The following is a 15783-nucleotide window of genomic DNA, read 5'->3' as shown; positions in this document are numbered from 1 at the left end:
AAAAGTAAAGAGAGTTGAGGTTGTTTCGCGAGTGAGAAACAGAGAGAGAGAGAGAGAGAGAGAGGGAGAAAGTTTGGGCGGGACTAGGAGAGACTACAACATGATTTAGATATCGCCTCCTTGCGGTAATCAATTTCCATTAGGAGAGTCTGGGAACAGAGAGAGGGAGAGAGAGAGAGAGAGAGAGAGAGAGAGAGAGAGAGAGAGAGAGAGAGAGAGAGAGAGAGAGAGAGAGGATGAAGAAACGGACAGAGAGGGTAGACGGGAGCCATGGTAGCATCGAGAGAGGCTTCCAGGGATAGAGACGGTGAAAGGTGAGTAAGAGAGACAATGTTAAATGGGGAGTGAAGGAAGATAGAGAAAGTCGTCGGAAAATTCAAAGAGGGGTTCCTGTAATGAAGTCCTGCTGGTCCGACGCTGAAAGCCAGAAGAAAATTACAGCTACAAAATAAACAAGAGTTCTTTTCTTAAAGACTGTGCCACTCCCAAACATTACGCTAAGACGTTCACTAGTTATACCTGCCAGTTACCTACAATTATGTGTATATACATATATATCCATATCTGCTTAAGTAAAGCCTGATTATATCTATACGGAATTTTTTCTACGTACATATCTAACTTAACCTAAAAAGCTAAATTTTTTCATTTTTATTTACTGAATTATAAAATAATAATTTACATTCCTAATGGTCGCTGTTAGTATGTGTGTTGTAAGTCAATAAAAATTTGTATGTAACAAGAAATATATTGCTTTGGTCATTTTGCCTTTTCCGCTTGACTACTTGCGCTTCCGGTTCGACGATCTTGCCGTATTGCATGTTTCCATGACTTCCGGTTCTTTGAGTTCATGACGTTTCGTACCTATATCCAAAAATTCTATCTCTGTATAGGCGTCTCCATTGAGCAACGACGATAAACAAATCTCCTATAACGAGAAGAGCGTCGGCGGAGTCGCCACCGTGGATTCTTCAGACTGGAAAGCTCGTGTAAGCTGAGGAAATTGAAAAAGTTCTAGGTAAAATTGTCCCACCACTACAGAACTTGCGTTAAACTTAACTTCTTCGCCATGCACCCATCCCCTTGCGCACAAACCTCCGGGGTGTCAAGCGTTTGAAAAACTAATTAAACTTTAGACACGCACGCGTAATGGTAGCCCTGATTTTCTGCTGCACTATTTTTCTTACCTTTAAAATCAAGATTTGTTCTTTCAAAGAATTAAATCTTCATCGATGAAGACAAATTGTGATCATCAAGTTCTTCACTTTTTTTCTACTTTTTTTTTGCATGAATTTTACATTTATCAAATCGTTCTAGAAATAGTATCAGACATTGGAACTGATAACCTTGATTATTCGTACATAGAAAACGGTACGTGTTTATTTCTTATCCCAGTACCATGCATATGTATATGCTAATACCTGTCAAGAGTTCAGCGATTGTATTAAGTAAAATCTCGGACAGCACGTAATATCGTGCATGCATAATATAAAAATATTATTCATAGAAACATACGTGAAATATTAAAATCAGATATTTCTATTTCAATCCTTATAAATACGACGATTCGTCAACCAATGCATTACGTATTTAATATTCTTGTAATTTTTCGATTCCGTTTCACCTTACGTTACTCAATGACTCCAAAGCACTTCGTTACCTTGAAAGAATTCTTCCACGCAACGAAAACTTCCGAAAATTCAACAACTTCCATGCCACCATAATGCACAACGTTCGTTTTGCGAAACTCGTCGATTGGCGGGGAATTTGAAATGCGATCGGAACTCGATCAGCGTCCAAGTGAAGCGCACTAGACACAGCAAGTGGGTAGTAGATATTATAGAGCCGTGAACAAGGTTGAGGGTGATTTCCTGCCAAATTGAAACGCTCGAAGGTAACGTCTAATGAAAGCGTACGTACACACTCGCAAGGCTAATATCCTAACCCCACTAGAACGTAATAATTTCTGAATGGCACTTGAAAGATACGCATACAAACGATACATGCGTACATTTGTAACAAAGCATTGACCGCTAATCATAGGGAATTACAGGTCAGTTTGAAGCTAACGAAATATTTATAGGTTAGTTCGTTGCCAGCTGATATATAGATATATTATGCACGTGTACGATCGAAGTAAAGATATATTAGTATTATACTGAAAAAATTGGGATATATAATACTTAAAGTTAGATTAACCTTATAGGAATGATCGATCGACACGTTATATAAAGGAAAGTGTCTTTGAAGAATTGAAGAAAGAAGAAAGTTAGATTAATCTTATAGAAATGATAGATCGACACGTTATATAAAGAAGAGCGTCTTTGAAGATTTTTTTTTCTTCTTATTTTAACCAAATATATGAAGTATAGATATATCGTACTTGGGCTAGTGTTTGATTACTTCGGCGTACACGTGATATATATTAGACGTAATATACGCCAGTAACGTACAGTCTGCCGAATAAGTATACTTGCAAAGATACTTTTTATGTGGAAATAAATTTTTTCCTTGTCATTTTCTCTAATTTTCTCGACTAGAAGTAATTTCTCTGATCTCTATGCTCTTTGCTCGAGTAGCTGTCTGTGAAGTTAAATTGGTGTTTGATATTGATAAAAGAAAGAATTTTTGTAAACATATAATTTCAATCATTATAGTTGTCAAATTATATACAGAGCAACTTTTCTATTGATATACACGTAATAGGAAAATTTTTGAATATTTACTCACGAACTCTGTCTCTCCTGACTTTAATGAATTTTCCAAAGTCCATCTCCTACATATTCAAACTCGTGCTCAAACGATTTTTGTTTTCTTTAAAAGCAAAAAAAGAACCTGCTTGAAATTTCAGTATAAAACGTTATATATAGCCATACGATTGTGGAAACGTGTAGAGAGGCGTTCCCAGCACGCGGGTGCTGTAAGCACAAATTGCCACAAATTGGAGAAAATTGAATGAAGCTTACAGCTTAACGAAGGCACTAAATCCACGTGGAACGACCTATCTCAATGTGCAGTATACATTTCAGCAGGAGTGCGAGTACGTACAGAGAATAACGAAGGGATGAATTTTTTAAAATTTCAAATTTTACAAGATTTATCATTTTGATATCTCGTCGTTATGTACGGTACATCTTCAAAATTCATCCCTTAATATTCAGAAACAAAAATCTTTCTCTCTACGTACTTTCATTATTGTACCATAGTTTTTCATCTATAAACACATTATCAATAAACAGTATCATAGCTCAGTACCTATAGTATATATAATACACATAGAAAGCAATGGCAGGTATCTAGAAAGCATTGAGGACAAGTGCGGAATGTAGCTGTATATATATATAGAACCTCCTGTTCGCTGGGGGTTGCTATGGGGCATTCCTGTTTCTGGTATGCAATATCAGAAATTCCTCCCCGTGTCGCCTCTTGCTAACTGTACAGGCTGTTCGGACGTTCGTTGATACTATTTTGATAAAATAATATAGATTTTTTTTGCAAACGGTATCACCTATGCAACCCCCAGGTACAAAAGTATGACAATACAACTGATACTTATGTTAGATAAGAACGACGCATGATTTTTGACAGGGTAGTAAAAATTATAAATGATAATAATGTAAAATAAATTATACCTACTTAAGGAATAATCAATGGTACCATCTTGCTATACTTTGCACGATTATTTAATATCTGCATTATTCAGTCTAACAATAAATTAGAGTATTGACTTACTCAGTTTACTAGCAATATTCGTCATAGCGAATTCGACTACAGTTCAATTATTGGAAAGGGTAGTTTCAGCCAGGGGCAACGACTGACTGCATTCGACGTATTGTCAATTTGCTTTAGCTCGTCTCGTTCGTTCAAAATCGATCACGACCAGGCACACGCAGAGCAGACATTTCCTATTGTAGGTCGATGGATAATATAATGATAGGTGTGTACGAGCTGTATGATCTAACTTTTTCGCCTGATCAAATACTAAATTTCCTTATCATTACTCATTTAAATTCGCATACAACGATCCTTGGCTTTCTTGACAAAAATTTGCACACAGTATTGCGTACTGTTATCGTACACCGAATTAATAAATGTACAGAGTCGTTAATTGAGAAAACGAAAAATCATATCAATTTTCTCGAAATCGTACGTAAACATAAAAATAAGATTTATTGCCTTTGAGAATATGAAATTCGCATTTACCGTATAGATCTATCCTATATATTTTAACAATGTGAATCCCGTATAAATTACAGCCAAATCGTCAATAAATTCCGATAATCACTATTCGATAGAATTTCTTAAAAATTCACAGCTCTCCACTTTACATACGCGTAACAAAGATCTATCTGATCAGATGATACATAAGATACGTCTGGTGATCGATAATCGAAAATGAAAATTCGAAAAATATTATCGAAAAGGTAAGCCCTCGATTGCGCACTGCCTATCAAACGAGTAAGAAGCGTGTATAAGGTCAACATTACTAGCAGCAGTAACGAAGCACGTGACTTTATGAAAATAAAAAAAAGAGGCAATAGTCCTTAAAGGACGCAAAGTATTAATAATAAAAAATATCACTGGCACTAATTTATAAATTAAATTTACATCAGTCGCCTCCAATTTCTTCGTATGGACACCAGCGTATTTTTCGCATGATCAAAGGACCCACTTGTCACTTCTTCTTGTACACCCTATACACCCACATTCAGCTGAACCCCCTGACAGCTAACCGTTCCCGTGCGCAGTTTTAAATTATTTTCAAATTAGCCAAAAAATATCTAAATGGCTGTCCTCCCAGGGAAGCTCGTATTTATTAAATTTCTTTTACTTTCTAGCCATTTTGGTCCTGTCGACCCTGCTCTCCTCATAGGAAAAAAAAATTCCTTTACACGAATTAATCTATGCTATGCCATTTCGCATTATGAAACCAAAAAAGACTTTTTCGTATACCACCACCCAATCAACCATATCAATGAAGTATAAAAATACAAAGAAAAAAAGTAAGAGTAACTATATATTAAAATCTTCATTAATCAAGTCTCCGCTCTCGTTTCTTATCTCTATCGCAATAAAAAGACAGTATCATCAAGAATGGCGGAGGTCGTGCAAAATGGTAGCTATTGAATTAAAAGTACGTCGGGAATAAAACGAGTATGAAAAAGAAGAGGAGAGAGGAACGAGAGGAGGAACGAAAAAAAGAATAAAAAATCTCTCCTTCATAGCTCCTCGTGCTCTACGTTCTATCGTATCCTGGGAGAGGGTCGAGAACACCCCGTTCTCATCGTTCCTAGATTTCTTTCCACTCTTAACTTCGGTACGTTCCTCGGTACCTTCGACCGTCGTTGTTTTCCCTTTTCTATCCTCATCGCCCTCGCACTTCTCCCTTCTCCTCTTCCTCTTCTACTTCTACTTCTACCGCCGCTACTGGTATCGCTATACGGTACAGGATCCCTGCGCCATCCTCTATACCCTCTGGCGTCCCACGTCGCAACCCTCCTACGACGAGCCCGTGCTCCACCGTCCATAAAAATAAAATTTCAATAAATCTCCGCTGGTGAATCTAGTGGGGTATCCGGAGGCGGGCTATCCGCTCATTGGAGCGGCATCCGCAGCGGTTACGCCTACCGCAACGAAGAGATAGCTGGGTTTCCCTTGGATGTGGACAACCCTGGTTGCTTGCTGGTTGCTTGCCGGTTGCTCGCTGACTGCTTGATGCCTTTTCTTCCCGTCTTCCTGGATAGCGGCGCAGCTTTATGACTGCACAAGCATCTCGGCGTAGTCATTGCAATCGTACGGCATCTGCTGTAGGAATATTGCTGATTAATATTTTCAAAAAAAATTCCTTAATTCGATATGACAATTATGATTTGTATGACGTGAATGTTAATTAAAAATTTTTTTAATAAAATTACGTGCTATTGGTTACACGTACAAATAATTGCTCCCCTTTAATTTTTAACGGTAGTCTAGCCTTTCTTCTTTACGATATTACTCTCCTCGAGTATTATTATTTTTGACTTCCAGTCACGGTTCTTTTTTTTTTTTTAGCAAATTCTTACCTTTTTAAATGATCTCATTTTTTTTAGCCGGCTCCATTCATGAAATTCTTATGACAAGTGGATTACGTATAAATATATGTATAGCGTGGAATAATTGACAATTGTGTGTACGAAGAACGTAAAATAAAATATCCAAAAAAAAAAAGATCTTCAATCCCTCTGTCTTCCTCTCGTGCCCTCGAAATTCAAGAATGTAATTTCTTGAGTTTTTCTTTTAGAAGGGAGGGAGGTGAGCGAGGGGGGAGGGTACGAGGTTCCCTTTGACGAAGCAAAAAGAAGCGTATCATCCATTTTGCAGAAAACGCTCGGTATTTACGCGGGTATAATATAGTCGCTATGGAAAACAGTCCACTCGAATAGCTACGCTCCTGGTGAGCGCTGAAGCTGAAGGATAGGAGCGATTTAATATCACGCCCACGAGCTCCATACGGGGGAGTAGAATGCCGGCCTATGTGCCATCCAGCTAAGGTATATATACGTATATATGTAAATATATATGTATATATCCAGCGGGAGCGATAAAGGTAGCCATACTGTCAGACGGAGTGGGAACTATAGTCAGTGGCGGACGCAACGAGTGGGAGAAGGAGGAGAAAAGTTGCCGAAGAGGGTGCAGAAGTGAGATGGAATTATGGTGCGAGTAGAGGCAGGGTGGAGTGAAGAGAGAGAGAGACAGAGTTGCAAATGGTGGGGAGTTTGGATATGGCAGCCGAACAGTTCGCTGTTTGCCTTCCAAAGGCACGGGCCGTTTTCTCGGTAACGGGGTGTAAATCCTCGTCGTACCGACGTTACCTGGAGATCGCGAGGAATTCGATAGACTGTTCGGTGCCTGGAGATAAAAGTGTGAAAATTGACCATAGAGGTACACGAGGTGTGCAGGAGTTTTGCTCCTGGGGAGGCATGCTCAACAATATCTCTGCCGGCGGATCCGTACATGGGATTTCCGGTAAGTATTTGATAGTGACTGTTTTTGGGTTTTTTTTTTTTCGTGTGTGAGGGGGCGGGGAAAGGGGGTCGTTTGGGGATAGCGAATAAATTTTTTGACAAAAAATTTTCGGACGGTCTTGTCCCTGAATGAAATTCGAGGGTTACTTTTTAGGGATAATGAAATTTTGAAATCGAGGTAAATCGAGATTAATTAATTTTGTAACTCATTTTTTTTTTAAATCAAGGTTGATCGTTGAAGTTTTTGATTTTTTTTTTCTTTTTTTTCTTGGTACTTGTTTTTTATATGGAGTTTGAGGTATGGCGTGCGACGGCAGTGATTTCGTCGAATTTTGTCGGATGAGCTAGAATTCTTGTAGGTGGATTATTGTGATTATTGGCTTGATAAGGTATTGGAGCGTTGTTTCGATTGGAATTTATTTATTGAATTAAATTAAAAGAAAATTGTAGATTGAATTTTTATACTATGGGGTAATTGGGATACTTTTCATAGCTTGACAGCTCTCACTCCAATTTTTAAGCACCGATACAGATCTTTGTTTTCTTACCTGGGTGTATATGGAAAGATTGGAAATAATTTATTGGTTATGCATTTAAATGATATTTGGAGAACGTCTGTGACTTGATAAATAAGTAGATGCTAGCGACGCATGTATTTGCACGCATTCAAATCTCCTTACGTACTCGCCAGAGTAGCCATACTAAAATCAAAAGTTACTACTGTCAATGCAATAACCAAAAACAACGTACTCGCGTTTATATAGAAATAAAAAGATGGTAAAATTTAGAGTGTCATCGAAATAATAATTAGCATTAGGACAAAGAGCCGACAGTTAAAACTAAAGTCTGTTCACGATAATACCAATAGTCTATAGTTTATATAAAATAATAATAATAAGAAATATTACAAAAATAGTATACCTCAAATAACTAACAGAAAGCGTAACAGTGCCATACCGTGACAAATGCCCATATAAATTGATCAAAATTGATGTCGAAGATCGAAGCCGATGATAATACACGGGAAAACGAAATGAAAAAAAAGGTGAAAATTGAATCGTGAAATGTAACTGGGAAAACATCCATCATCTAAATCCATCGAAATTCATGGGATGAAAAGAGTGAGTGTGTGAGATTAAATCACTGGTTTGCATCAGATTTTTTTTTTCTTTCCTTTTTTCTGACAGCACGTTATCGATTTTGTTTGTTTTACCAAAAATCCAGTCCCAGAAATCTTGTACCATAGGGCAATGCACGTGTTGGACGGATATGAAGATTAAAAATGACCAATAAAATACTATGCGTTTCGTGAATGTATGGAGATATAGAAATTTTGCAAAACACTACACGAGACAAGATATTTCAAAAAAAAGGGGGGGGGGGGGCATGAAAAAAATTCAATTGACAGAACACGTGTCGTTTTTGTTTGGGTTCTCCCTTCAATGGAAACAGCCTCTCGGGTCTGATTGCCATAATTACCTTAGTTCAAATTAAATTAGGCGAGAAGTTAAGGAACGAATTAGTGAGTTGGGATGTACCTGTCCCACTCCGTGTAAACGGGCTATTCATCAATGGGTGTATCGAATTTGAATGTCCGTGAGAAAATAGTATTTAAAATGAGTAGCATTAAAATTAACAAGAATTTAATAGTCAATAAACACACTGTGGTTAATACCAATTCATAAATTGACGTGACAAATTTGACCAATAATATTTCTAAGTACTTCATGTCAGTCTAAATTATTCCGAAGGTACGCGCCTAATAATTCATCGCAAGCTTTGGTTGGATGTAGTTTTATAGAAAAATGATAAGAAAATTAGTAGATTCCTACATTACCGCGGATATAGACAAATTATTTAAGAAATATTTAAGAAATTTTTTTTTAATTATTAAACAATATTGAACTGATAGTGTTGTATCAGTCATCTACTTACGTTGTGGTATATGAAATTATTTATGGATCACGTAGTCTGTCAGTGTAATTAAAGTCCGACGGACGGAGTATTCAATGAGATGGTTAACGTGAAAAAGAAGGAAGTAAGAAAACAAAATACATATGGGTAAGGGGATGGTCCATGGAATATATGTATACAATGGTAATAACGTGACCTCAAGATCCTTTACTAATTAGCATTCGTGGTGACTGCTTAAACAAGCGCACTGAACGAGCACGTTTTGTCGGTGGTTCTTTTATTTGAGTCGAGGCCCAAAAGCACACACGATACAGACTCAAAGTTGCTTCCGAGTGCTACTGCGAGAGACATAAGAAAAATTTGTGAAAGAGAAAAAAATAAAAGGAAAAAAAAAGAAGCGATGCCGATGAATACCTACTACATAGACCAAAGCTCGTAGTCCGTAACAGCATTCAAAATTAAAAAAGAAAAAAAAAAGATGAACCTCACGCTGGACCAGTAGATCAAAGAGACCTGCCGAATTTCCGGGAGGCCTTGTAAACGTTCGGTGCCTCTTCCAATAAAATCGAAATAAAACCATCAGAAGCTGGGAAAATAAAACGGAAATAAAGACGAGTCGTAAAGTTCATTCATACAATATCCTTCTATTGAGTGAACTCCAACGTTCACGGTGGTCCGGAATTAAAGGAATCATGGAAATAATTCTCTTGTAAATGTCGATCATACGTAACCTCAAAATTTTCTACCAATAATTACATTGAAAAGGTCGAATTAATGCTCACCGCAAGAAACGACAACTGCGTTAACGTAAAGGCAATCGTATCCTGGCGTACAGTCTGTGGCATGTAACCTCAAAAAATATGTAGTTCATTACGTAACTGCCTTTGACAAAACTTTGCGGAGCGTCCTGGCGATATCGTCTCAAATCTGCACCTCCCTGTAACCACACACATACACACGTAATAGGAACAGTATGTGTAACAGCGTCGCGACGCACTTTAATGTAACAGCATCGGTGCACACGCGCTCAATCCTCGCAGATATGTATTTGCTTGCCTAGAAGCGGAGGCCGGTGACGATTCTCGCACCTTCGTGCTAAGTGGTCCGTGTGCCCCGCGCCACCGGTTGTCCAGCTTCTGCTCCTATACAAATTTAAACTGCATAGACCGTCGGGAACGAGTGTCCTGATACTCAGGAGAGACACAGGGAACAGGGAATAAAGGGGATACGTGTGCTGTATATAAAGAATAATATAAAAAGGTTAGGTATCTTTATATTGACAGGGGCGAAGGACCTTCATGCGCACGATCTGAAGCGACACGAGAAATTGGACGGAGTCCTGGGGGTGAATTTAGGAAGTGGTTTATCCGGCGGCGGAGGACTCACGATTCATCAGGAATTGATCATGACCATGCCTGGCACCGGTAGGTTTTAATTATTAGATTAATTATTGATATTTAATTGCTCGGTCGATACTGAAATCAGAAGTCATTTGTATTATAGGTCGGTAATTGAATCTTTCTTTCATTTTAGTACTGCAGTTTGACGTCGTTTGGCTCGTTACATTCGACTTGTCACTAGATTGATTTTTTATCATTGAAATTGTCTTATGTTAATTACCTTCGATTTTATTGTTCTTTTTCTTTTGACTTGATCGAAGGTTCTTGTTTTTACTTTTGACGTGACTTTTCTTGGTTAAAGGGAGTGCAGGCGCGATTGGTCAGGGTGATGACAAACCGGCTAAACAGAAGCGACATCGGACACGATTCACACCGGCACAGCTTAACGAACTGGAAAGGTGTTTCAGTAAAACCCACTACCCGGACATCTTCCTCAGGGAAGAGATCGCCATGAGAATTGGACTTACGGAGAGTAGAGTTCAGGTAAGTTTTTCTTTCGAGATTTCTCTTGGAACTCATTGACGTATGATCCGAATGACTTATTGCGTTGGGGTATCGATAGGTTAGTGCTAGGGACGACGTTAACGTAAAAATTTGAAGGTTAATCGAAACTCATTGAGCATTAGTTAACTATGCGTACTTTTCGCCATCTTGGCGATATGGTAATGTCGTTCTAGGGATTACAGTTGTATCAAAGCTGTCTCAGAATCAATTACTTGGGCCTAATGTGGCTTTTCGGATTAAACCGAAACTTGGAGTTGCTAAGCCCTCGCTCTATGGGGGCTTGAATTTTCCTGGGTCTCGTGGCTGCTGTATCGCCACCGCAAGACCGCAACATACCGTTGCGTAATTTTGCTTTACTGATTTCTCTTCTTTGACGGATAACTTCGTGTCTGATCCCCTGGAAAGGAGAAACAAACCTTTTTAACGTACTGTACAAATATACGAAACAATTTTGAGATTAGTCGAACGATTCGAATTTTTGGATGCTCGTGAAGCACCGGAGGATACGAAATAATTGCAATTGTTATACTGAGAGATCGATTCGAACGAATTTTTATGACTGTATTAAGAATTATTTAATTTATACTCTATTGGGAGACTGTGAGATTTCATGTTGTGGTATTTTCAAGACGGGATGTGTTGTAATATGATATTTATAATATGGCGGGAAATATGAATTTCATATTATCATAACAAGTATAATAATTGCTGTACAAGTTTTATAGAAATATTGTTGGCTGTAGTCTTACAGTGAAATTTCGAATTTTTATTTCAATCCTCCGAGGCACATACGTAGATATAAGAAAATGTGAATTCGTAAGCCACAACAATTCTGACGGTCCGTTTTACGAAAACCTTTTTCTCTCCCTCAGCCCCGTCAGCCACCGGCGTTTTTTTTTAAGTCTTCGGGGCACGTCGAGAAAAACGGAGCTAATAGAATTTCATGAAATTTTTATTCGCAACTTGAAGCGTCAGTCAAGCCGTGTCGCCCTCTGCATATCAAATAGTCTCGCGCACTTGCGAATACAACTGACAATGCGAATCCTCATGATACCTCTATAAAGAGTTATTCACGATACACCATACATATTAAATTAAACGTTCATAAAACCCCACCAAAACAAAAAAAAAAACGAAGATAAATTATTAGTAAGTTTTAAAAAAAAATATTTTTCAAAATAATCCACTAGATATAAAAAATTCTAATCCCGTTGGATTCGATCAATTGATTGTTATACAGTATCTTAAAATCCATTAAAAATATAAATTCAACGGTGACATTAGGAATTGAAAATTTTTCTCTGTCCGCATTTCTTATGATCCTTCAGGTGGTACATTAAATTTTGAGTGTAACGAAGGACGCAAGGTAGGACGGATATGGCGGAGAGGATAAAAGTGGGTAGAAACGTGGACAAAAGTAGAAGAGGGTGGACTGGTATCCTTAATTGAAAGAGGTTTTGCGTGGACGAGGGCTGATATCGAGGCGAACGGAGCGTTTCCAAGGGAACGGTGTGGCGAGTAGACGCGCAGAGGATTTCAGTCACCAATGGGGGCTGCGAGGAAGGCGCCGGCGCTGAGCGTCGCTGTGCTATCGAGCGTCGCTATCAAAGACTTCTTGACTTACTATGGCGCTGCCATGAATATTTCGGATGGTGGTGGCGACGGGAAGGAGGTTCGGCGCAGGGGGCTGTAAGCAAAGGTCGGGTTGGTCAAAAACGTATGACTTTTAAAAATAAACCAAAATAAATAAATCCTATCCGACCTTTATCAACGTCTTCCAAACGAATTCTACCATTGAATTACTCATTGATTAATAGGAATTTCATAAATTTTTCATTCCAACTGATGTTAACATGGCTACTGTTACCAGCGTCGCAGAAAGAATCTGTGCTTCTTCCAAAAATTTATGGACCGCGTTATTGAATTCTGTTGAATCCGATTGAACGATCCGTATTACAATAATTGACTTGAAATTAGAGTCCGAATAATTACCAGTTATAATTAATTATGAGAATTTCTATAATTCCTAAAAAATTATTTTGGTCGTTTTCTTTCTTTTTTTTTTTTTTTTTTTATGAATTCACCGGGACGTTGGTAAAAGGTGAAAGGTCATCGCCATCAAACGCCGTTAGTGACACAAAAGCTCTTTATGTCTCTGCATTAATTACGGATTTGGACACTCTGCCATCCCTATCCAGTCTTTTGCACTTTTAATTACACGCAGTTTAATTTTTTTTTTTTTTTTTTTTTTTTTTTTTTTTCATGAATTCACCGGGACGTTGGTAAAAGGTGAAAGGTCATCGCCATCAAACGCCGTTAGTGACACAAAAGCTCTTTATGTCTCTGCATTAATTACGGATTTGGACACTCTGCCATCCCTATCCAGTCTTTTGCACTTTTAATTACACGCAGTTTAATCCGCGTATTCACATTTTCTGTTTCGCCCATCCGATTGAACTTTATTAGACTGCATACAGCCGATTTAAATTTAATCATAATGAAGAGGCGATTAAAATTGCAATCGTCCACAGAATAGAACCCATAGCGCCGGCTGTTAACGTCTGCTAACTGGCGTTTAACTTAACTACCCCCAGGTAACTGCTCGTTTCTAGGCTTGAAGGGTCCTTTCGATTACTACTCCCGGAATTTTATGGGATACGACCTTTCCGTCGATGGGATACGATCTTTTCCTGTATCTGCCATTTTCCCCATCTTTCCCATTCTCTCCGTCCTTTTTCTTCTTTGTCTCTGCGTCGCCTGGTAACAGCTCAGATAATCAACCCTTTGAGTATTTTCTCCTTTTTTCTTTTACCTCAATTATCCAAAATTCAGCATTCGCCCACGCGCCCACAGCGAACGTTATCGATATCGAGGTCTGTCGAAAATCCGCAAAACCACCCCAATAAACAGGGGCTGAAAGTCACATATGCGATGGGATTTGAGACTCGCAACGCGTACCAAGTATTGCTTTCAAAGTCTATCCCATGGGGTACGAGCGAATGGTGAAATTCATTCCTTATTCCTTGGGGATAAATAAGTGACTGCTTCCAGGCTAAATGTAGCTCGTTATTGGCACTCCTCGAGAAACTTCCATGATAACAGCCAAAAATGCATTTCCAGGTGAACACTGAGAGATTGAAAATTTTCGAATTCATGAATACTTTACACCACGCGCCGTGCAATTTTTTTTACAAAAATATTATATATTAAATGGTAAAATCTAATCGGACGAAAAATTTACGCTCATTAAAATTATTTTCGACACCCTATGCCAAAGAGGCAAAGGTTATAATTTGCAAAAGATTCACCAGAGGGTTCAGCTATGCAGCGGCCTATGCATTTTAAGGGAGGCTGATTTTTAATGTGGTATAAATATGCATAGCCCACGATATTAGCTCTTACGTGTCGCAGGAGGAATAAAATATAACTAGTATAATGCGACAGCCCTACCCCCTGCAAGTCAGGATGGACTCGTAGGGGGTTGGTGGTGCCCGACAAGGGAATAGGGTTCTCAATGGATAAACGGTGTTACTATGGGTTCCCAAGGGTGCATCATCTAACGCCCATTTCGTTATGATATCTTTCACCGTCAAAGCCGAAGCATACAGAATAATTTCGAAGAGACGTCGAAACTGCTTCATTGTCAAAATTATATAATCGTTCGATATCGTTTATCGAATCGTCGAATATAAATAATTTTAATATTGATATCCATCGCGAGACACTGCCAAATTTTTATCTTTAATCAAATCTCACACCTCTCGCGCCCTAATTCGAAAGGGGTACGTATATACACGTTAAAAGGGCAGTCTTAGCTAATTTAACGACTGGTCCTGCCTGAGCCGGCGATATTGCGCGTGGGAAATAATAATAAAACTCTGAACGGATCAAGTTTACGAGGGCTCTGCATGCCAAACGTCCAGGAACGCATTTTATCGCTGGATTCAATGGTTTAACGCGTAGATATACGTGTCTTGTTTTATTATATAAAAGAAGAGGATCCCTGGTAGGCGGCTGGGTTCGGTATTATCTGGATAGGAAAAAATAAATATTAAAATAATAGCCTTATCTGCTTACCAGTACGAGTAAATATATTTTATAGAAATTTTTGAAAAATAATTTTACCTTAATCGTACCGACAATCATCATCCCCTCCTATGGACGATCTTTGATTATTCGATATTCAAGCTAGTGGTCCAGGGTCTGGGGGGTGTATCGACGAAACAGAATCCAAGGGTGATTTTGCGAGGTGTCTCCACTGTGTTCTATATATGGATTAAGGGAATGAGATTAAAGATCGTAAAGCCATGCCGAAATGGCTCTCTTAAATATTGCGTAATAATCGTTGCAGTATCATATTCATGATTTCATTGGAGATCACGGTATCGAGATAAAATTTTTTTTCTTTACCTCTTTCGTATTTAATCCGAAGATAGAGCCGATCGAGCGTGTCTTTTTTTAAATGAAATATATGCATTTTCGATGTATCCTTAAATCTGAAATCTTATTTGAATTTTTATTTTCAAAAAAGCTTCGATCCGATCGTCACCAAGTATACGTAGGGGAAAAACGGAGGCTTCGGTGCTAATGGGTTAATTAGATGTATTCTTCAATTTGGCAATCCATTAAATACGTAAAATTACAAATGCTCCACTAATGGACGAACTAACTAGGATCCTCTCTCTTTAGTTTTCGTGCTCTCCTTTATATCTATCCTTTCTCTCTTATCCACATAACGAAACCAGAGCAACGGGTGGTCCGGGTAATGTGTCTTGCCACCCTCGGACAGGATCCCGACCGCCATCATCAATCAGGTCTGATGCACACCCTGCAAGTTCATACAATATTTATTTTCATTAAAGTTCTCAGCGACAAGAGAAAACTCTAGGCTGCTGTCTTCCTTGCTATTGTTGTTTATTCTTTTTTTTTTTTTTTTTTTCGTTATTTTTTTTTTTTTT

At 38.4% G+C, this 15783-nt stretch overlaps 1 protein-coding gene across 3 annotated transcripts in view; it reads left to right on the top strand.

Annotated features, from left to right (window-relative positions):
* Positions 1-6797: 6797 nt before the first annotated feature.
* LOC107274859 (homeobox protein orthopedia) overlaps positions 6798-15783 on the top strand; it is a 17989-nt gene continuing 9003 nt past the window's right edge. For 2 of the 3 annotated variants that reach the window (XM_015754419.2, XM_025079800.1), the window contains exons 1-3: positions 6798-7008; positions 10205-10345; positions 10623-10804. In XM_015754419.2, coding sequence (XP_015609905.1) covers positions 6963-7008; positions 10205-10345; positions 10623-10804 — 369 coding nt within the window. In that variant the 5' untranslated portion in view covers positions 6798-6962. The remainder of the gene's footprint in view (positions 7009-10204; positions 10346-10622; positions 10805-15783) is intronic. The other variant, XM_025079799.1, reaches the window with a different exon arrangement.

The sequence above is a fragment of the Cephus cinctus genome, unplaced genomic scaffold (genome assembly GCF_000341935.2).
Source record: "Cephus cinctus unplaced genomic scaffold, Ccin1 Ccin1_scaffold0123, whole genome shotgun sequence".
Classification (NCBI taxonomy): domain Eukaryota; kingdom Metazoa; phylum Arthropoda; class Insecta; order Hymenoptera; family Cephidae; genus Cephus; species Cephus cinctus.
This window is presented reverse-complemented; position numbering and strand designations above follow the sequence as displayed.